A 23,044-nucleotide genomic window follows, 5' to 3' on the forward strand; every position below is an offset into this window, starting at 1 on the left:
TTTTTTTTTTTTTTTTTTGCGGTACGCGGGCCTCTCACTGTTGTGGCCTCTCCCGTTGCAGAGCACAGGCTCCGGACGCGCAGGCTCAGTGGCCATGGCTCACGGACCCAGCCGCTCCGCGGCATGTGGGATCTTCCCGAACCGGGGCACGAACCCGTGTCCCCTGCATCGGCAGGCGGACTCTCAACCACAGCGCCACCAGGGAAGCCCTATACTTTTTCTTGATTTGAGAGGGGCTGATTAATTTGTCATTCATTCTCAGGATTATTTTGTTCAACTTAAAGAAAACTTTATTTATTTATTATTTTTATTGAAGTATAGTTGATTTACAATGTTGTATTAGTTTCAAGTGTACAGCAAAATGATTCAGTTATATATTCTTTTTCAGATTCTTTTCCCTTATAGGTTATTACAAAATACTGAGTAGAGTTCCCTGTGCTATACAGTAGGTGCTTGTTGGTTACCTATTTTATACATAGTAGTGTGTATATGGTAATCCCAACCTCCTAGTGTATCCCTCCCCCCCTTCCCCCTTTGGTAACCTTAAGTTCGTTTTCTGTCTGTGGATCTCTTTCTGTTTCGTATATAAGTTCATTTATTATATCTTTTTTTTTTAGATTCCACATATAAGCGATACTCTTTTTAATTGAGTATCTACAGGATTTTAGGAATCTTAAAGATACTTAAAATGTAAAAGGATGTGATAGATAGGTTTTGGAATTTGGGGAGGGAAAATAATAAATCCAAGGGTGACATGAGCGGCATATTGAACGTGGAGCCTGAGGACTCTAAACGTGCTGTAAGATGGCAGCAGATCTGATTCTAAGTGTCCCGGTGGCCAAAGCAATGAGAAAAGCATAATCAGAAGAAAATCGATGACAAAGGTGCCTGTGTTCCATGATTAATGTAAATTCATCTTTCCTTAATGGCCTGGGTCTTAAAAGAGGTCAGCATCTCGGCAGATCAGTTGATATGCTTTATAGGTAGTCAGCAGCCTGCGCTGAATCTGAACGGCCTCTGGTCCAAATGCTGGGACTGGCTTTCTTCAGCCACCCCAGCTCTTAGTCCTGGCTGCTTTCTTGCAAAAGTGCTCAGAGTGCCTTTCGTGATTTCTGACGCAGTGGAACGTGTCAGCCCTTCTATCAAATTATTTGTTGAATCAAAGGCATAAGTAAGTAACCACTCCTCAAATTAGCACTCCCATCCCTTTTTAATCACAGCCATTGGCATTTGAACAGCCTGGGGCACTCATTGAATTACACTTGAACCTCTTAAACAGTTGTTTACTCTACCACGCATGCCTAACTTCTAGCTCTGCAGAAGGGAGCCTCTCATAAGCCATCTTGCGCATTTTCAGAATACTGGTACTACTGCTTCTAAAGCCAGGCTGGATTTTCCCAGTTATAAATAAAAACAGGATCGTCTGAGGTCTGCAGTAGTGTTCAGTCACAATGATATTTATTATATATCTGAAGCTGTCAGATCTCCCAGTTCGAGATAATTAATATTTACATTGATCTGGTTTTAAGTACATATTTTATAAGGCATAGAAGTCTGGGTTCAAAACTCTTAATTTCCCCAAGATGCGCAGATGTCTCATAGGCTTTTTTAATTTAATTCCTATGCTAATTGTTAATCTCTAAAACAAATTTGATTAAGATACACATGGAGTTCACTTTAATGTCATTTTGTGCTTCAGGCACTCAGAAAGCTGTTCAGATTTCAGTGGTAGACATATAAAACCTGGCTGGAGTGAATTAGCCACTTAAAGGCTGTACCTTACACTTTAGCACTCAAGTGTATACTGATTTCTACTGTAATTTCTTTTGTGTTGGTTTTACTCCTGTAGGTGGTTAGCCCCTTAGTTGTGTTGACTTCTTTTTTGTTTGTTTGTTTGCGGTACGCAGGCCTCTCACTGTTGTGGCCTCTCCCGCTGCGGAGCACAGGCTCCGGACGCGCAGGCTCAGCGGCCATGGCTCACGGGCCCAGCCGCTTCGCGGCATGTGGGATCTTCCCAAACCGGGACACGAACCCGTGTCCCCTGCATTGGCAGGCGGACTCTCAACCACTGCGCCACCAGGGAAGCCCATGTGTTGACTTTTTATATGTATTTCTTCGGTAGCCTATAAAGCACATAGCAGTTAGCCAGGTTTTCAGATAATTGTTTATGTTTTAAGCCTTTAAATTATAGTTGTAGTGTGAACAATAATTTACGCTTGTATTTTCACTGTATTTGTTAGCTTTTCCCCGGTTTACATTCACTGCATGTGTGTGTGTTTGTGAATGTAGAACAGGGAACAGGAAGTGTGGGCTGTGTTTAAGATAAATTTACAGAAGACCATGTCAGCCCTCTTGGAAATACCGTCTTTGAAAGCTTATTATATTTAAAAAGAATGTGAATCGTTCTCTTTAGGCTAAATCTTAAAAGATGTGGTCAATTTAATATCTCAGTGTTCCGCATTAACCATAGCAAAACATCTGGTGGAGATTACAAAATAAGTCAAGTTTATTTCTTAAGGCTTGGAGATTTTAAAATTCTACCCTATAATTAGGTAAAGTAGGAAAACTAGGACTCCTTCGGTATCTGATTTCCAGAGTTTCAAAACCCAAGTACCTGTTTGCTCAGCATCACATTGTGTTAGGGGTTTTGTCTCATAGATGTTTAAATTCTCATGCATTTTAGGCTATTGCTTTTGTTTAACTTTTTTTTTAAGTACATTCTGGTGTCGGCTGGCACTTGAGCATCTCTGAACCCTTGAACAGAAGGGAAAAAATTGAAGTGTGTTTTAAATAGGCTGTAAAAGGTGCAGATGCAGATTAAACTTTACTTTGAGGTGCTTCCTGCCATATCAGTAAATCACAAGAGGTAGATAGCACGGAAGGGAGTAAATCCTGGCAGAGCAAGGCTGTTGGGCAAAGGTATTCTACGCAGTCACTTGGTGGAGTCTCTGTAAGGCCAACTGGCCCGAGGCAGGGGAACACAATCAGATTCACAGGTTGCATCAGACTGAAACTTTCCGGACCACCCAGTTCCAGAAACTGCCCTGGAGACATTCCGGACCACCCAGTTCCAGGAACTGACCTGGGGACTTTGAACCCAGCCCAGCCTTCCCGCCTTTCGAGGGGCGGGACTAACAGTCCCCCAGGATACCCGAAAAGACCACCAAATAAGGAATACCCTGCGCCCTCCCAGATTCACCACACCCCTTTCCCTTCTTCCCCTATAAAATCTTGCCCAACCCTCGCCCAGGTGCGACTTCTCTGGCCCCTTTCTCTCGGACCAGTGAACCTCGCCCGGGAGCGCTCCCTAATAAAGCTCACCTGAAGCTTTCCTCTGTTTCGCGGTGCCGTTTGTTAAGATCCGACCTTACATTTGGTGCTGAAACCCGGGAGGGGTACCAAGCCCCGGGGTTACCGCGCGGCCCGCTCCTCCCCTCCCCCAGGAGACAACCAGGGAACCTCTACTCATTCACCCGATCCGGCAGAAAACGGGGTAAGTCCCCCTCCCTTGTTCCCTCCAACCCTCAGAGTCCCTGCCCACCAGACTCCCTGTCCTTAATCCCGGCCACGTCAGGGACTCCTCCGTCCTCTCTCCGGGCCTCGGGCAACTGTGGAGACGTCCCAATCGCCTGACCGCCCTCCAACCTGCCGTGAATTGGAGACGGAGACCAGGGACGCCTCTCTCCCTCTCCATTCACTCAGGGACAGACTGGGGGTCATGGGAACCTCACAGTCGAAACCAGATCCTAAGACGCCCCTGGGGTGTCTCCTAGCCAATTTTACAGCCCTCGGCTTCTCCCAAGATCTCCGTTGCCGACGGCTTATTTTCTATTCCACTGTGGCCTGGCCACAATATCCTCTAGAAAATCAATCCTGAAGGGACTTTTGATTTTTAACATCCTCCGTGATCTAGATAATTACTGCCGCAGGACGGCAAATGGTCCGAGGTCCCCAATGTTCAGGCCTTCTGGTATTTGCGCTCCCGCCCCTCCCTTTGCGTCAATTGTTCTACCTCTCAAATCCTCCTTGCCAAGCAAACATCTCCTCCATCCAAAACCTCAGTCCCCTTGGATTCCTCCCCACTAACCCACCCTCCCGAATCTCTCGCCTCTCTCCCCTCCAGAACTCCTCTCCAACCTCCACCTTACCCTGAAGCGGTCCCTCCTCCTCCCGAAGCGCTCAGGCGCCTCCAACCGCTCTCCCGCCTCCCTCAACGGTTCCTCCTCCCACGCCCCTTGCTTCGCCAATTAGTGCACATACACGCTCTCACGACTCCCAAGATTTAAATCTCCTGTGCCCTCTGAGGGAGGTAGCAGGAGTGGAAGGACTGGTCAGAGTCCATGTCCCTTTCTCTCTCCAGGACCTCTCTCAAATTGAAAAACGATTAGGCTCCTTCTCTGCCGACTCCTCCCACTACATCAAAGAATTTCGCTACCTATCTCAAGCTTACGATCTAACCTGGCACGATATCTCTGTGGTTCTGTCCTCTACCTTAACCCCTGACGAAAGGGAAAGAATTCAAACTGCTGCCGGAAACCATGCAGATCAGGTTCACCTTACCGACAACTCCATGCCTGTCGGAGCGACTGCCGTACCTGGCACCGATCCAGACTGGACATATCAGGATGGCCAAGATGGCCGCCGTAAACGCGACCTCATGATCCAATGTCTCCTGGCTGGCATGCAGGCTGCCGCTCATAAGGTAGTCAATTTTGAAAAAATTAAAAGAGATAACCCAAGAACCTAACGAAAATCCAACTGTCTTTCTCAATCGCCTTACAGAGGCCTTAACTCTATACACCCGGCTGAATCCCGACACCCCAGCAGGGGCAGCGGTCCTAGCCACCCATTTTATCACCCAATCAGCCCCGGACATCCGAAAGAAATTAAAACGGGCAGAAGACGGCCCTCAAACCCCTATTCGAGATCTATTAAAAATGGCCTTTAAAGTCTATAATGGCCGTGAGGATTTGGCAGAATCCAGCCGACAGGCTCGGCTGCACCAAAAGGTGGCCCTCCAAACCCAAGCCCTTGTAGCCGCCCTAAGGCCGGCCATCTCCCGTGGATCACAGCATCCACGGGGTCCGCAAAAGGCAACCCCGCCAGGTGTCTGCTTCAAATGCGGAAAAGAAGGCCACTGGGCTCGCCAGTGTCCCAATCCCCAACCTCCTTCTAAGCCCTGTCCCAGCTGCGGGCTAACGGGCCACTGGAAGAGTGACTGCCCTACGACTGGCCCTCCCTCAGCGTCTCCATGCGGGGAGCAGGCCGACCCAACGGCATTACCACTCGAACTGCTGGGATTGGCTGACGACTGACGGCGCCCGGACTCGAAGACCCCCATCACCCTCGCCGAGCCCAGGGTAACGCTACAGGTAGCGGGTAAGTCCATCTCATTTCTGATGGACACGGGGGCTACCTATTCGGTCCTGCCTACTTATTCCGGGCCAGTTTCTCCTTCCCAGATCTCGGTCATGGGTATTGATGGCAAACCATCCTTCCCACTCCAGACCGGTCCACTCCCATGTCATATCGAAGGACTCCCTTTTACTCATTCTTTCTTAGTCATACCATCCTGCCCAGTTCCCTTGCTAGGCCGAGATGCCCTTTTCCACTTAGGGGCCTCCCTCCAGCAGGTTAGACTTGACCCTAAGGTCCCCTCCTCCCAACTCCTGCTTTCTCTTCTTGGCCTGTCTCTAGAACCCTCCCCCTCCTATCCCCCTCTTCCAATCACACCGAACCCAATCAATCCCCAAGTCTGGGATACTTGTAAGCCCATAATAGCAACACACCATTCCCCCGTTCTCATCCGCCTAAAGGACCCCTCCAAATTTCCATCAGGGCCCCAATTTCCCATCTCTGAGACTCACCTTAGGGGCCTACAACCTATTATCACCAGACTCCTAAACCAGGGACTCCTTATCCCCACTGACTCTCCCTGCAACACCCCCATCCTGCCTGTCCACAAGGCCTCTGGGGATTATCGCCTGGTCCAGGACCTCTGAATAATCAGTGAGGCCATAATTCCTCTCCACCCAGTAGTACCAAACCCATACACCTTGCTCTCCCATATCCCCCCATCCACAACCCACTTTACGGTTCTGGATCTCAAAGATGCCTTTTTCACTATCCCCCTACATCCCGACTCCTATTTCCTCTTCGCCTTTACCTGGACGGAGCCGGATACCCATACTTCCAGTCAGCTCACCTGGACAGTTCTTCCCCAGGGCTTCCGCGACAGTCCTCACCTCTTCGGTCAGGCGCTGGCACAGAACCTCAATTCTTGCTCCCTTACCCCCAGGACACTCCTTCAATATGTAGATGACCTCCTCCTTTGTAGCCAGTCTCTCAGCCTCTCAAGACAACATACTGCAGACCTCCTCAATTACCTTGGCCCTCGCGGTTATCGGGTCTCCCCAGCCAAGGCTCAGTTATCTGTATCTTCTATAACCTACCTGGGGCTCCACCTTACCGCTACCACAAACGGTCTAACAGCCGACCGCACCCGGATTATCCGTGAACTCCAGCCTCTGGAAACAGCGGAACAAATTCTCTCCTTTTTGGGCCTTATAGGATTTTTCCGGCACTGGATCCCTAACTTTGCTCTCCTCGCTAAACCCGTATATCTAGCCGCTAAAGAAACCCCTCAAGGACTCCTCACCTCTCCTTCCGCCGTTCGATAGGCCTTTCTCACCCTCCATAACGCTCTGATATCTTCTTTTTCCATTTCTCTGCCCAACCCAAACCCGACCTTTTCACCTTTTTGTGGATGAACGGGCCGGAATAGCCACTGGACTCCTTGCCCAGCCTGTAGGGCCTTCCTACCACCCCGTGGCTTACCTCTCCAAACAGCTAGACCCAACCATTGGGGATGGCAACCATGCCTTCGGGCCCTAGCAGCGCAGCCGAACTGACCAAACAAACACTCAAACTGACTCTGGCCCACCCACTAAGCGTGCTTTCGTCCCACCGGCTGGTCGACCTCCTAGGCCCCTCCCGCATCCAGGAGTTCCACCTACTGTTCATTGAAAACCCTGCTATCTCCCTCGACCTCTTCCCTCTTCCCCCCGCCTAAACCCGGCCTCCCTCTTGCCTATCTCCGATACCGGGACCTCCCCTTCCCACTCCTGCCCCCAAGTCGTAGAGGCCCTCAGCCCGCCGAGAGAGGGACTCTTTGACACCCCTCTTTCAAAACCGGACCGCACCCTCTTCGTAGCATGCTTGCTCCCTGTTTTCTTAGGTTCCTTCGCAGGCGCATGGAGGAAGTCTCCCGGGTGGCCACAAACCAAATGCTCCTCGGTCCTTACACCTTGCTTCCTACAGAACCCCCCACTGGTCTCCCCTAAGCCTCGGACCTCTGGTCGCCCGACTCCCCTTTCGACGCCCCAATTCAGCATGAAGTAGCCAGAAATCAGAACGCCGCCCCATTACACCAAAGATGTCTGGGATATAAGGCCAACTGGCCCGAGGCAGGGGAACACAATCAGATTCACAGGTTGCATCAGACCGAAATTCTCCCGACCACCCAGTTCCAGGAACTGACCTGGGGACTTTGAACCCAGCCCAGCCTTCCCGCCTTTCGAGGGGCGGGACTAACGGTCCCCCAGGATACCCGAAAAGACCACCAAATAAGGAATACCCTGCGCCCTCCCAGACTCACCACACCCCTTTCTCTTGTTCCCCTATAAAATCTTGCCCAGCCCTCGCCCGGGTACAACTTCTCTGGCCCCTTTCTCTCGGACCAGTGAACCTCGCCCGGGAGCGCTCCCTAATAAAGCTCACTTGAAGCTTTCCTCTGTTTCGCGGTGCCATTTGTTAAGATCCGACCTTACAGTCTCCAAGCGACCAGTTCCTCCTCCCGCAGAGACGCAGTGTGGGTAGGCAGGGAGTGTAGTGTCACACGCTGGCTGAAAGATGCTTTTTGCAGTCAAAACCAAAGCAAGGTGCATTTGAGGGGCTTAAAGCCCAGGGTACAACCCAGCCGAGAGAGTTGTTTTATTTAGAGAGGCTTCTCCGAGTCCCAGGCCTGCAGCAAGACCCAACAAAGGTTTCCAGTGAGTTGGCAAGATGTATTCTATTCTACTCAGGACTCTGGGAGATCCAGGGTTAATTTATTTTATTTTTTTATGAACTTTTTTTATATATAAATCTATTTGTTTAATTTTTGGCTGCAGTGGGTCTTCGTTGCTGTGCGCGAGCTTTCTCTAGTTGCGGCGAGCGGGGGGCTACTCTTTGTTGCGGTGCGCGGGCTTCTCATTGCGGTGGCTTGTCTTGTTGCGGAGCACGGGCTCTAGGCACGCGAGCTTCAGTAGCTGTGGCTCGCAGGCTCTAGAGCACAGGTTTCAGTAGTTGTGGCTCACGGGCTCTAGAGCGCAGGCTCAGTAGTTGTGGCACACGGGCTTAGTTGCTCCGCGGCACGTGGGATCTTCCCGGACCAGGTCTCGAACCCGTGTCCCTTGCATTGGCAGGCGGATTCTTAACCACTGCGCCACCAGGGAAGCCCTCCAGGGTTAATTTAAATAGGCATTGGCATGAACTATGGGTTAGTAAATAAAGTAATAGTTGTACACTTTTAGTTCATGTTCCGTGTATTTTTTACATACATATGACTAGCTATTTATGTGGTTACTCTCGTGGACTTTACTTTCAATAGGCAAACAGGTACTATACTTGAAAAGCGCAGTGTACTTTGAGCCACTGAATCACACCTAAGGGGATCCCTCCTTTTCAGACCACTAGCCCAGGTGTCGGTGCTGTCGTGGTGTGTTGCGTGAAGATCAGGCACCATCCTGGGGAGACAGCAGCCTCTGAGGAGGTGCTATGCAAACCGCAAAATAGCTATGAATATCATAGCCCTGGACTGACCAGACGTCTGCACTCTGCTTGTTCTTTCCTAGTTTCGGCGCTCGTTTGGACTTTCACAATCACAGATGACAGCAGAGGTAAGTTTTTTTTTTAACTGATGAGAAAAAAGGTAAGTTTTAGTCGTTAAGGTCTTGGTGTCTCATTGCATGATGGAGAAGACCAAAGAAATACATCAGAAAACTAAAGGTAGAGCACCATCGTGTGTGTTGCTCGTCATCTTTTGTCCCAGGCACTGAGGAGTGGGCCGCCAGCACGTTTAGGGGGCAGAGAGGGAGGGACCGGAGAACATCATGTTCACCAGTTCATGTGGTTCTTGGCAGGCGTTTCTAACTTGGAATTAGTCATTTAATCACAGTGGGTAGAAAGGCCCAAGATGATAGACATCGGGTCCTCTTGCCCCCTGCGTCTCATCTAGAAATGATCATTATTAGCCTCTGTCCCCACTTTATAATGGGCCGTAACCTCAAACTAATTGTCCTCTGTGTGCCTCATGCGCATGTACTTCAGAGCAAGTGTGCACATGCCTGGCGCCCATCGTGGGCGTGGACCCGTCTTATATTCTCCTTGGCCCCGTAGCACCCTCGTGGAGAGGAGATATTTAGTAGATACGCAGTGAACACCCGGTTATTTGATTGAACGTTTGAAGGTTTCTCTTGAGGCTGAACCACGTGCTGTCTAGCCTACATTTTTTTTTTGTTTTGTAGCCGGCAACAGCGCTAGCTGTGGAGTCTTGGCCCTCTCATCCGGTCTACGCAAGATACTGGCAACATTACCATCAAGCGATGGCGTGGATGCGCTGCCACCAGAATGCCTATCGGAAGGCCATGGAATCTTGCTTCATGTCCCCGTGGTACTCTTCTGCCATGGGCCTTCCCCAGATCGCTTATGCTAAGGAGGGCAGAAGGCCTCAGTCCTGCTACGAGCATCCCCCAGCCTCCTGGGACTCCCACCACAGTCATTCACATGCTGGCGGGCGTGGACCACATCCACGCGGCAGAGAAGAGCCAGCTTGGTACGCAGAGGAGGAGAAGGAGAAAGAGAGCGAGTCCGACGATGGCGGCATAGAATGCGACGTGAGCAACATGGAGATCACGGAGGAGCTACGCCAGTACTTCGCCCAAACCGAGAGGCACCAGGAGGAGCGCCGTAAGTGCAGCCCGCCCCTCTCCACGGCCCCGCCCCGGGCCTTGTCTCCTGCCCACATTTATTTTTATTTATTTATGTTGGCTGCCCTGGCTACTACTTTTTGCACGCAGGATCTTCATTTCAGCACTCGCTGGCCTGCAGGCTTCTTAGTTGTGGCATGCATGCCGGATCTAGTTCCCCAACCAGGAATTGAACCCAGGCCCCCTGCTTCGGGAGCATGGAGTCTTACCCACTGGACCACCAGGAAAGTCCCATCCTGCCCTCGTTTATAACCTTCTAAGTCCTCCCTTGGATACAGATAATATTTCAAACCCAATCCTTAGCCTGGAAAAGCTCTGGTGATGTGGTACCTCACTTATATTAGTTTTCAGGGTTGTTTTAGTATAGGACTTTTTTTTTTTAGTTCTAGAACAAAACTTATCCTAATAGTACCTCTGCCATTTACTGAATTTCAGACACTACACCAGAGGAGTGTGTGTGTGTGTGTGTGTGTGCGCGCGCGTGCGCGCGCGCGCGCATTCCCTAGTCTACACAACAGTCCCTCAAGGTTTTAAGCCCATTTCACGTATAAGGAAAGTGAGCCTTCAGGAGCTTCATTGACTTGTTCTGTGGTATCAACTAGTAATTTGCTGTTAGGATTCAAAGCAAGGTGTGTGTGACTCCAGTTCCTGTGCTCGTTCCTCTAGCACAGACTCAGGGCTTAGGACCACTAGGTTCCTAAAATGCTGCTGCCGCCTCACTGGTGCACAGCTCAGACTGCCCTGGTGCTGCAGAGCTACCGGGTCTTAAATCTCAAGCTCCCTCCAGAGTAGACACCAGTGGGAACCTAAAAAGAATAACAAAATGCCTGGTATTTACCCTCTCCGGTTTGATTCTGTGCCATGGCTGTCTGTTCCTGGGGTTAGAGAATTGTGATAATGGTCTTAAATCTTCAGTCAGAAAGCAGGAATTTTATGTTTTTAATTTCTTACTAACTTGCCACAAAAAACTAAAAGTGCTTTTTGTGCTTTCCTTACTGTTAAGATTCACCAGCCCATTTACATTTTCAGTGTCTCTAACAGACATACAGATGCTTTCCTCCCTATTACAACATGCCATCTCAATATTGTTTTTATTGAGTTCTAATTATATATTTTGCCTAGAATTTTCTAGTAAACGGAGACATAGAAGCCTGGGGATGGGTGCATTTCATTTACATCTTGATTGATCTGTGTTTTCCTAATGATGGGCGAGCATGTATTGATTCCCCCACTGGGTGCCAGGAACTGAGCAGTGGGCTGTGTATAAAGTCTCATGCCCTTTAGTGTCTGCCTATGATTCTTCACTACTCATTCAGTTTTACTTCCCTTCTTTTGATTAAACCTTTGACTTCTTTGATGCATATTAGAAAGTATATGCAAACAAGTATTTTTAAAACAGTACTTTCTATTACACATAGAATGCATGTCTTTCCTTGATCTTCGGGAATAAATTTTACCTTTTTTCAAAATACATTTGAAATAACAGTCTAATTTAAAAGCATGTAACAGATGAGGGAGACTTGGCATTGGAGCATGTCCACGTGTGGTTGGAATGCCGTTTGTTACAGCTTTTGAAAAAGAAAATATGATGGAGACAGAGCTTGTTTCTGTTGTCCGTACCCAAAGGCAGAAGAACATGTTTTTCCTGCCAGAGAGAGTGCCACATTTATGATAGAAGTTGTAATTAAGGATGGGAGCAAACCCCAGCCATCTAAAAGGCCATTTTGAATGACCTGCTAATTTAAAATGAACCTGACAGAGTTATTCAATGAAAAGTAGAGATGAATGATGTGAAAATAGAATAATGAAATGTGTCCTTCACATGTCAGTTGAGTTACAGATGTCTGGTTAAGAACCATCCCTGTTTCTGCGTCTTGCCTTTGTCAGGTAGGTTAAGAAAAAGTCATGAAAATTGCCTGCTAAGTTTTGCGTGGCACTTAATATTATTTTGAATGAATGAATGAAGTCTTTCAGTATTAATTATGAGCCTTAAATAAGAACTTTTCAAACCTTATCCCATGAAGTGCTAAACTTGCTGTGGTTCTTTGGGCCATTTTACAAGGTGATGTAGGCATTGAATATTTTATAAACTTGAGGAACTGCATGTTTCTTTTGATATCATCCCTAAATCTGCTTAGTTGACATCAGGGCTCCAAGTCCTATTATCGTCATTGTTATGGGTTGAATTGTGTCCGCTAAAAAAAAGATTTATTGGAGTCCTAAACCCCACCCAGACCTCAGGATGTGACCTTATTTGGAGAGAGGGTCTTCACAGAGGTAACAAGTTAAAATGAGATTAGGGTGGGCCCTGATCCAGTATGACTGGTGTCCTTATAAAAAGAGAAAAATTTGGAAACAGAGCCAGACGCGCACCCAGGGAGAATGGCACGAGAGGACTGGAGTTCTGCTGCCACAAGCCAAGAACTGCTAGAAGCTGGGAGAAAGGCCTGGAACAGACCTTCCCTAGCGCCTCTGGACGGCCATGGCCCTGCTGACAGCTTGATCTCAGACTTCTGGCCTCCCCAGCTGTGAGACAAGACATTTCTGTTGTTCTAAGGCACCCAGTGTGCTGCACTTCGTTACAGCAGCCCTAGGAAACTAATACAATCACCCTGTCAGAATTTTCTTTGTTTCCAAATGCAGTCTGTGAGTGGGACGTCAAGTGAACCACACAGGTCTTGTCATTGCTGTGAAGAAAATCTGGTACATGTTTGTTTTACCGTGATCTAGATAGCAAACCAACAAAAAAGGGAATTTTATGGAAACCCTTACAACCTCCATCCCTACTCACCAATACTTACATTATTGTTAGTAGAATTATACAGGAGTAGCTGTGGCAGGACCGCTGGAATTACAGGCTTCCAGCCCCACTCCAGCACTTACTAGCTGGAAGTTCTTATCCTGTGCACCGCTACCCTGTGCCTCAGTCTCCTCATCTGTGAAATGGGGATTCTAATGAATGGGGTGCTAACTATGAAGATTAAATGAGATAAAAGTTATACAACAGTGCTCTGTACGGAAGTCAGTGCCCAAGGAGTGTTGCTTGTTATGGTTTGTTGCTAATAACTCATCCTTTAACATGGATTATTAACCATGAACTGGCTTTACTCTGATACTGTCTTGATTAGTGCTTGATTGTTATTTTTTTTGATTGAAGTATAGTTGATTTACAATGTCATGTCAATTACTGCTGCATAGCAAAGTGATTCAGTTATACATATATACACATTCTTTTTCATATTCTTTTCCATTATGGTTTATCACAGGATATTGAATATAGTTCCCTGTGCTCTACCGTAGGACCTTGTTTATCCATCCTATATATAAAAGCTTACATCTGCTAATCCCAAACTCCCACTCCATCCCTCTCCCACGTCCCCTCCCTCTTGGCAACCACAAGTCTGTTCTCTATGTCCGTGAGTCTGTTTCTGTTTCATAGATCAGTTCATTTGTGTCATATTTTAGATTCCACATAGAAGGGATATCATATGGTATTTGTCTTTCTCTGTCTGACTTCACTTAGTATGATCATCTCTGGTTGCTGATTAGTGAGTGCTTGATTAAGATTCTGCATATTTTTAATAAAGTATTCTCTGACTTCGAAAAAAAAGAAGTCATATATTTCTGCCCTAGGCAGCACTTTTCAAACTCTTTAATTGATTTAGAATATTTAAAACATAAATGAATGAAAAGCTTTGATATCTGTCAAATTGAGCCACTAATACAATTTTGTCAAAGTAGTCATTACCACAACTTTTAGTTCTGTTTCAAGGACATTCTTGCTTGATATAAGTTAATATAGTAAACTACACGGGCTGGGGAAATGAACCTGCTTCCACCTTCCTCATAACAGCACTAAACGCATTGAGCTTCCGCTACTTTGTGCTTTAAAAACGTGCAATTGTAGCATAATTCAAAATTGCTTGTGCTGGGATCTCTGATGCTCTTGTGTCCTGCAGTCCGCCCTGAAAGCTTTATCAGGTCCCAGGGAGACATGAGTGTTGTCTGGCGAGGGTGAGAACAAGGCTTTGGTGTCGGAATCTAATCTTCCTGCAAAAGATGCGGTCTCTGTGAGAAGCAGCCGCCAGGCCCTGACGCTGCCCCACCAGAAATAATGGGCAGCACTTCACCAGCGCTAGGTTTTTCACCAGCACTTTCAGTGGCGTATAGGATCAATTCGTGTTCCTTGGAGCAGTCATGAATGATGGCATTCAGACATAAGTAATTGGAATGCCCGTGGTGCTTTCCAATCCATTACCTTCGCTAGAAATGCTCACAGAGGCTTAGTTACATACACAGTTGGGAAATGTTTGAATAAAGAGATGAGGGACCTGAGTCATGTGAATACTCGGTTGAAGTTGTTTTGCTCTTTGAGCCACTAGAAGCTACTTATTCAATTAGGACAAATTCAGCCCTGAACATGAATCATTTAGAGAACACAGATTGTATAAAATATTACTAGCAAGGGAAAACGTAGCTAAACTTGAAAGATACAGCTTTTCAGGACTATTCACCTCCAAAGGAATGTATACGTTATATAATTCATCATCATCTGTGTCTTATTTAGTATTTTCTTGGGATAAAATCCTTTAGACTGGACAACGTGTTCTTGTTTGTGATTACCATTCTTCCAGACAGTCTCTAATTTCACATATTTCAGCAATAAAAACCAAAAAAATATTAAGTAGGGTAAACAAAGAACTCTTTTTTGTGCAGCAGTAACAGGCATGCTTTTGATTATATTATATGTCATCATTTCCTAGCGAGATATTGCTGTTATTTAAAACTTCACTGGTAACATTACTTATGGGAAAGTAGACAGTTGTGAAGTTTTAAAAGGTCAGCTGTGTTGTCAGTTATTTCTTAGGAAAAATGTTTATTGTTAGGTTAAGGAAGGTATCATTTTATAGTCATAAATAACCATCAGTTGAGACTGCGAGGTCCTCGTCCTAATACTTAGAGGGAAAATGAGTGAAAGTTGTCATGCCCCGTAGAGAAGCAGGCCCCCCGAAACAAACCCTTGCCACTGTTGTCTCTACACGAACCAATCAGATAGTTGTCACCTGTGTTTTGGGGGTAGATGTCGGGTCCAAACAGGGACATTTCTCAAAGAGCATAAACCCACGTGGGAAGAGAAGACAAAATCAGGTTTAAAATGATACCTACAAGAGCCATTTATGGTGTGCGCCGTGGGTAGTTTTGCAAATGAGGGGAAGAGCCAGTGAGTGAGTGGGCTCAGTGGTCAGAGGAGCTCCACGGGCTGGTGGTGGAGAAACGGAGCGCACACTAGGCTTTGAGGGATGGGGGCAGTGCGGAATGAGAGGGAAAGAAAGGGCTGAGTGCACTCCCCGCCCAGCACTCAAAGTGCTGGTCTTACCAAGGGCCCAGGTGTACTTTGTAGACATTTGATGGGCGACATCTGCTCCTTTACAGTGTGTCCACCCGAGCAGGAAGGTCTAGACTCTAGTCTTCCTAGTGAGCCTTCAGTCAGTCTGCTGGAACCCGTCCCGCTCTCCCTCATTGCACCCTCCACAGAAAACCTAGAAGATATAACGAGACCTACGGCCCAGTGTTCAGGGAGCCGTCTTAGTTTCGTCAATGAGATTGAAGTGTGGAATCATACTGATTGAGCACAATTCCACCATGTGTGTGTTTCATCTAGTCCAGATGTTCGGGGCATCAAAGCAGTCCGTGAGAAGATACGTGTGAATGGCCATAGAAAAATGGAAGGGAGGGATGGAAACGCACTTTTATTCTAAAAGTAAACATGGTGATTGCCCACGGACTTGGGGATTACATCTGTCGTCGAGTGAGGGATGTGGGGTGAGGATGGAAGACCCGTCAGTAATGGCTCCAGCTCTGCTGGCAAGCACCTGTGTTCTGGGTGTGTTGCTGACAAGCCAGAAATGAGGCATTCATGATATAAATCAAGTCTGTGCTTTCGCTCGGTTGTGCTGAGGTCATTAATTCTGGCAACACAGCAGAGAATATAATCAGACATGCTAATCCTAGAAAAATGGAGGGAAATCACATTCTTTAACACTCATTTGTCTTAGTGCTTTGTCCTCCAAAATGTTCTGCCTTTGAGCTAATTATCTTGGAATACTGAATGAATGTTTTCCTGCTATGTCAGGGTCTCTGAAGTGCAAGTCACTTCCCATGATTGTTTTTTCCTTTATAGACTTTAAGCTTACGTTGGTAACACCATGTAAATGTATAGATTGAGACAAAAAATATCAAGGTTATATATCCTGAACACAGATGGAGTCCAGTAGAGTTTCTCCTTAATAGTATAATACTGTTTTTCCTGTTTTAACTCTGTATGCATGGTAACCCCTGAATTAGTTTCCTAATTGTTACTATTGTAACAAATTACCACAAACCGTGTGGCTGAAAACTACAGAAATTTATTCTCTTACAGTTCTGCAGGCCGGAAGACCAAAATCAAGTTGTTGGCAGGGCCACGCTTCCTTCCAAGGGCTCTAGGGCCTGCCTCTTCCGGCTTCTGGCGGCTCCTGGCTTTCATTGGCCTCTGCCGTCATCTTTACATGGTTTCCCCCTGTGTCTGTATGTGTCCTTTTCTGTCTCACATAAGGACACTCTCACTGGATTTAGGACCCACCCTAATGTAGAATCATCTCATCTCAATGCTTAATTACATCCCCAAAGACCCTATTTCCAAATACGATCACATTCTGAGGTTCTGGGTTGATGGAAATTTGCGGGGAGGCTATTCACCCCACTACAACCCTGTTTTAAAGCTGAAATTGAAAAAGATACTCTGATTTGTATTAACACAAATTGCCTTGGTCAAGTATCCTACAAGAAAAAAGTGCTTGGTAACATTGAGTCCCACAGATGTTTTTGGGAAAAATGACTGACCTCTGCATGACAAGGCCCCTGTTCAGTTATTTGTGAAGTGTGTTGTTCGACTTCTCTGCTTCAGTCAGATGACTCTCCATCTGGCTGGCTGAGTCCTCACCTTGTTTTGACAGGAAGAAAAACCACCAGTGATTGAGAATCCTTTCTTTCATTAGGAGGGAGGAAGCAATAAATGGAGCCTAGAATAAGTGGATGCCTTCAAGTGAGTATTGCATCCTCAGGCTTGCTTGGTCCTCTAGGTCAGTATACACTAAAGTACTTTCACGTGCTACCTGTAGCCTCCAGCGCCCAGCTAGTCTGAGGGTATTTAGTTTTAAGCTGACTGGTTTTCACATTTATAGTCTAATGTTAGAACTTTTTTTTGTGTGAGTAAGTAGAGGCAAAGCAACTCGAATGTAAGGGAACAAAATCAGACCCCCAACTCAGCGGTGCCCCTTCCTTCCCCCTCCCCCAACCTCTCCTCCATGGAGACTCAAGGACCTGCGGGAGGGGGCTCTACGCAGCGCCTTTTGAGAGTCGAGCATCTCTTTCTCTATCCCTGGGTTGTCATTGTTTTCCAGTAGCATCTGGAAGGAACAGCTGTTTACAAAAAATAATGTCTGGGCTTCCCTGGTGGTGCAGTTGGTGAGAGTCCGCCTGCCGATGCAGGGGACACGGGTTCGTGCACCGGTCCGGGAGGATCCCACATGCCGCGGAGCGGCTGGGCCCGTGAGCCATGGCCGCTGAGCCTGCGCGTCCGGAGCCTGTGCTCCGCAACGGAAGCGGCCACGACAGTGAGAGGCCCGCGTACTGCAAAAATAATAATAATAATAATAATGTCTGGCCTTTGTCTGAGCTCTCTCTTGACAACCTCTGAGCACCTGCTTTCAGTCGGGCATTGCGGCCTCCCCCAGGGCTGGGGAGACAGGGTGAGTAAAGGCCACAGTGCCCTCCCCCGTAGTGGACTCCCGCAGGTGGGCCGCTGGTGCCAGGGGACCCACTTCCCGTCCCTCCGATCTATGTTTGAGGGCAACTACCGGCCGTGCAGGAAACCTCCACACTTCTTGTGAGACTGGGAGGGGACCAGGGTTTGGGCCTTAAATTTTCATGAGGAAACCCGGATGGGAAGGAGATAAAAATAGAGAACTGAGAGCAGAGGGCCGTGTCTTTTATTCTTACACGGTATAAAGTCTATTAAGGAATAAAACCCCGTGATGGTTGCTGTGATGAGCACATGCTGAGTGCAGACTTGGAAAACAGCACAGGCTTCACTGACGGCCGGCCAGCTGGGGTTGCTTTGGTGTCACGTAGCGTTTCATCCACAGCTGTCAATAAGAGGAAACGGCTCTTGGCGTATAAATTGTTAGACTGATTTAACGTCTGCAAGATAGTTTTTGTCAGAAGGGCAGCAGAAAGAAGCATCGTTATAACCATGTTAAGTTATAAGGAAAAGGAAAATAAAGATGCAAAAGTAAAAAGGTTAAATTCACATATCCTAACGGCAGAGAGCAACACTTACTAAGATAGCAAAAATTCCAGTGTTTATTAAAACTTAAACTGAGACACTGATTTCGACAGGAAGTTGAACATCTGCTGTGTCACTAAATCTGTCAGTGAGAATGATGATAGTCTTGGGACAAATTCGAGAGTGAAAGGCCCGTGGTCTGGGAGCCTCTGTCGTCTACATGCAGAGGCTCTGAGGGATCACGTGGGATCGCCTCCTCGGGGCCGAGGATTGGTAACGTATCACAGGTGGCAGAAGGGGCTCTTCTGTCCCTGGCTCGGGTGGAGATGCCAAGCCTTTGGAAGAGTAGTCCCCAGGGGAGGAGGGGGTAGAATTCAGACACCCATGAGAATTGAACATCTTAAATCCTGAAGTTTCAGATTTACCAGAAAGACCAAAAATGAGAAACAAATGCTTGTTGACCTCCCATTCATTTGCATATCAAGCCAATATTTTGGTTTACTTCCACCTTTCACAGTAGGTCAATTCTGTCTTTTTCATGGATAAGGTAACAGTTATATTGCATGTCTTTTGCTTGACAGTCATTTGGCTTATTCCCATAGTACTTCCTTGTATAAAAACAAACTGCAGAAGCGACGGTGGAGGTCAGTCCCAACCTCCTAATTTTACAGATGAGAAACTCCAAATCTAGTGAGGCAAAATGCCTTTTCTAACATTGTAAGCAGTAAAGCGTGATGTAGAGCTGGAACCCTTTATCTTCATGTCCGGCGTTCTTTTCTCTGTTAGCGGGGGAGCAGCATCACCGAGTGTAGGGGGAAGATGGTGGCACTGACTCCAGGGGGAAAAACAATTAAAAAAATTAAAAATAAACTGCAGGTGTGCTAAGAGACAAATGGTCGTGTGCATTTTTAATAATGTTTCCAAGAGTATAAAACTCCTTCCCTCCAGCTCCAAGGTACGATTTTTAAAGAACGGGATTTGGGAGTGTCTATGCCTAGCCACATAAATAGCATAGCCATGTAAATATCTCGCCAGTCACTTGACTTGCTCACTGTTGTGTTCACTTCCATACTCAGCTTTCATTCTGCTACTTTTTTTTTTAACGAAGGAAAGAATGATTTATATCATTGTTTTATTCCCCTACAACCATCTTCACTCCTTAGTATTTCTCTTGCTAGCAGTGGCTACAGATGTGTGCATTCTGCTACCAGTTTCTCTGTTCTTGACAGTCACAAAAATCTGTAAGTTGGCTAAATTTGACCTTATGTTTTGTTGACATTTTTATGTTGTTTCTATTTACATAAGAATACAAGTTATGATCCTAGGACTTGTTACAGTAAAAATCGACAGGGGAGAATAACCTGAGTAAATCTGTCTTGCTTTACAAGAATCCATTTAAATTCGTAGGATTAGAGCATATAACCGTGCCACCTGAAGTTTAGCCTAAGCTGACCTGGGAGGTGAAGGGGCAGGTCCCATTCCTCGGTGAGGAAGGGGGCCGGCTGCTGCGGGCAACACAGCAGCAAGATGAGGTGGCCAAGGCCTCCTTGCCATCTGCAGAATTATCCTTTCTTGGCCCTTTTACCTTTGACAAGGGTTGAATCGGTTAACCTTTCCTTGTGTAGTGTGATTTGCGTTTGCGACGCACGCAGAGATCGTGATCGTGGTGGAGTTCTGTACCTGCTAGCCTTGCCCTCTTCCAGATGACCTCAAACCCATACCGCTTCCAAAGAGGTGACTTTTTTCCCCACCATCTCATTTGTGGTGGGAAGTACTACTTCTTGCAACACTGGACTTTCCGGGAAGCATTTCCTTTCCCTGCCGGCCCGGTGCAGTGTTTGAAACCATGGGACCGCCACCAGCCATGCCCCGCCGGGCAGCTTGTGGGCAGCGGTGTAGACGGAGACCCACATGGTTGCATTTCTCTCCTCTGTTTTCAGGGCCCGTTGCAGAGGTTGGATAACTTGGACTGACACGTTTCCTGGTGGCTTGTTGCCACTTCTATTTGCGTGTAGCCCTCTGATAAGTGAGTGAGCGAGCGATGCGCCTCCTAACTAAGGAGATAACGATAATCCGGCGCAGGTCACGCCTTAGAGTCCGAGAACCTCCGAGCTGGGCCCGAGAACCTCCGAGCTGGGCGGGCGTGGGGCAGTGAGAGGAGGAGGGCGGAGGGGGCCGGGGGCCAGCCGAGATCACCCGGCTCACGGCGTCGCCGGCGCCCGTGTCGCTTGCTTCCCAGGGCGGCAGCAGCAGCTGGACGCGGCGCGCCTGAACGACTACGTGAACGCGGACCACGACCTGTACCGCGACACGCGCCGCCGCTCCGTGCTGCCCCCAGCTGAGCGGCCCGGCGAGCGGCGCCGGGCCGAGATGCGGCACCTGTACGGGGCCAGCGCCGCCAAGATCCAGGCCATGGAGGCGGCCGTGCAGCTCAGCTTCGACAAGCACTGCGACCGCAAGCAGCCGAAGTACTGGCCAGTCATCCCGCTCAAGTTCTGAGCCGCACCCCTTCCTCTCGCTGTCCCCCCTCCCCCTCTCCCGTGGCTCTTCTCTGGGTAAGGCTGACTAATGAGCACGTTCACCAAAGTCCCCTGGGGGCGGGGGTAATGTCAGCCACCTGGAGGTGGGCAGGACGTGTCCTGCCGCCAACACGAGAGATCTTCTCTTGAGGTAAAGTGGGAATTTCATATACATCCCACTGGTTTTTAATGTCAGTAAGAGCGACCAGTTCATTAAAGTTCTCGCTTGGAGATACTGCCTAGTTGTTGCGTTTCTGTTTTCTTGTATCTTTAACCCAGCCGAACTAGGCAAAGGCCTTCAGTGAGTCAGGTGTCCTCTCCCGCTCCAATTCCTTTAGCCCCGCGGAAAAGGATGCAAGCCCGTCGGACTCCGCTTCTCCAGCACAGAGCTCCACGTGCGTGTTCTATCAAGGGCCTAAGAGTTCCTAGTTTTGGCTTTCAGGCCAGGTGGGCTGTGTCCTGACTCCTGCGTTCTGCCCTTGCAGCAGGAAAGCAGCCAGAGATGGTAAGTAAACAACTGGGCATGGCTGCATGCCAATAAAACTTTATTTATAAAAGCAGGCCACAGGCCAGGTTTGGCCTGTGGGTGGTAGCTTGCCAACTCCTGCTCTAAAGGAGTGAGAATCCCTGTGTGATGTCCTTCTGGTTATCTGCTTGTCTCTACAGAGCTTGAATGTCATCCAGAATTGAGAGCCAAGGACGGCAGTTCCCAAACCTGCTCACCTCTGCAGTCTCCTCTGTTGTAGGAAAGGTATAATTGAGCTCTTACTACAAGGAGTGACTATTGTTTTGATAGAAGAATACATTTCTGAGAACGAAAACCTAAAAATGGACGAGACAGTCCATTTGTAAAAGCCAGCTGCCTTTTAAATAAGTTATTACAGTGCGTTGCCAGGGTGAGCCGCGCTGACCTGAGAATCTTACCACGTCCATCAAAGGTTGTTGAAAAGATGTAGTATTAACATGCTTCTCCCTCGGAACACTTAGCTGCACGTTCCAGCCCCTGCCCTGAGACAAATGCGTTACTTTCATCAGCCCTGGGTGCTTATTTTTCCAAGTTCCCGTTTTATTACTGGAGTTGCAGTTTGTGCTTGGGTATTGCAGACAAAAATCAGAATTAACTTCCCCTGAGGTGACACGTGACCAAAATTTCAAACCTTTACCAGTTCTCTTTTTTTATTTGAAACCCGTACACCGAAATAGAAAATTAACATGACTGAGGCACATATACAAACCGAAGTCTACAATTGCAGCAGGTTCTTAGCTATTTGAGAGTGAAGTGTTTCTCTGTACAAAGGACTCTCCTACCTTCCCCCAGAGAAACCACCAGGCTGGTCCCACCCCTGCTGGCTAGTTACTTCCACCTCCCAGTGCTTGGTGTTCCTCACTCTTGAGATGGGCATTCATGATTCCCCCACATGCGGTCCTTGTGCGGACCACCTGGAATTAGTGCCTGGAAAATGCATAGTGCTGGCCACACAGTATATACTCAGTCAGTGTTGACACTTATTTATTCCCTGTCTTTAATTTTTGTTTTGGTTGCTCTGGGTCTTAGTTGTGGCTCGTGGGCTCCTTAGTTGTGGTTCGAGGGCTCCTTAGTTGCAGCTTGCCAGCTCCTGAGTTGTGGCGTGTGGGCTCCATAATTGCGGCACGCTGGCTCCTTAGTTGTGGCCTGCGAACTCTTAGTTGCAGCACGCATGCAGGATCTAGTTCCCTGACCAGGGATCGAACCCAGGCGCCCTGCATTGGGAGCACGGAATCTTATCCACTGTGCCACCAGGGAAGCCCTATTCCCTGTCTTTAAAAATTGCCAAAGAGTGCCAGCTATGGAACTTCTTCCAGATATGGAGACATGTCTCCCTGTCAGCAATTGGAATGGATGGACTGGCTCTTGACACCTGAGTCCCACCTGTCCTTCTTCCCTGATGTCTCATTTGTGATCATTTGTGATAGGAGGGACCCATGACTTGTTCATTCATTTACACAGCAGGTGTTTAGTCTTTTCCATCCCAGTTAGCTGGACCATGGCCTCTTCGCTCTGGGAAGTGGCAGCCTGGGAGGGGCAGACAGGTGTGCGATGGTTGTAGTTGCAGTATGTGCACAGTGGAGAAGGAGGTGAGGGCAGGCTCTGTCGGCCTCAGCATCGGTGACATTCGGGGCTGGATCATCCT

The 23,044-nt window shown here is 47.8% G+C and overlaps 1 protein-coding gene across 7 annotated transcripts in view; it reads left to right on the forward strand.

The window, feature by feature from the left end:
• Window positions 1-23,044, forward strand: part of GEMIN8 (gem nuclear organelle associated protein 8) — a 33,476-nt gene that overhangs the window by 5,204 nt on the left and 5,228 nt on the right. For 4 of the 7 annotated variants that reach the window (XR_003430601.1, XR_003430598.1, XR_003430600.1 and 1 more), the window contains exons 2-6: window positions 8,895-8,939; window positions 9,567-10,008; window positions 20,594-20,909; window positions 21,212-21,378; window positions 21,540-21,624. Coding sequence is in view for 3 of the 7 variants with exons in the window: in XM_027095803.1 (XP_026951604.1) it covers window positions 8,928-8,939; window positions 9,567-10,008; window positions 20,594-20,853 (714 nt within the window). In the remaining 4 variants the exon portion in view is untranslated. Of the gene's footprint in view, window positions 1-4,818; window positions 5,380-8,728; window positions 8,940-9,566; window positions 10,009-20,593; window positions 21,110-21,211; window positions 21,379-21,539; window positions 21,625-23,044 lie in introns of those variants that run through there. The other 3 variants (XM_027095806.1, XM_027095803.1, XM_027095805.1) reach the window with 3 other exon arrangements.

Source organism: Aethalodelphis obliquidens, unplaced genomic scaffold (assembly GCF_003676395.1).
Source record: "Aethalodelphis obliquidens isolate GAN/ISIS:26980383/991018 unplaced genomic scaffold, ASM367639v1 scaffold94, whole genome shotgun sequence".
Taxonomy (NCBI): domain Eukaryota; kingdom Metazoa; phylum Chordata; class Mammalia; order Artiodactyla; family Delphinidae; genus Aethalodelphis; species Aethalodelphis obliquidens.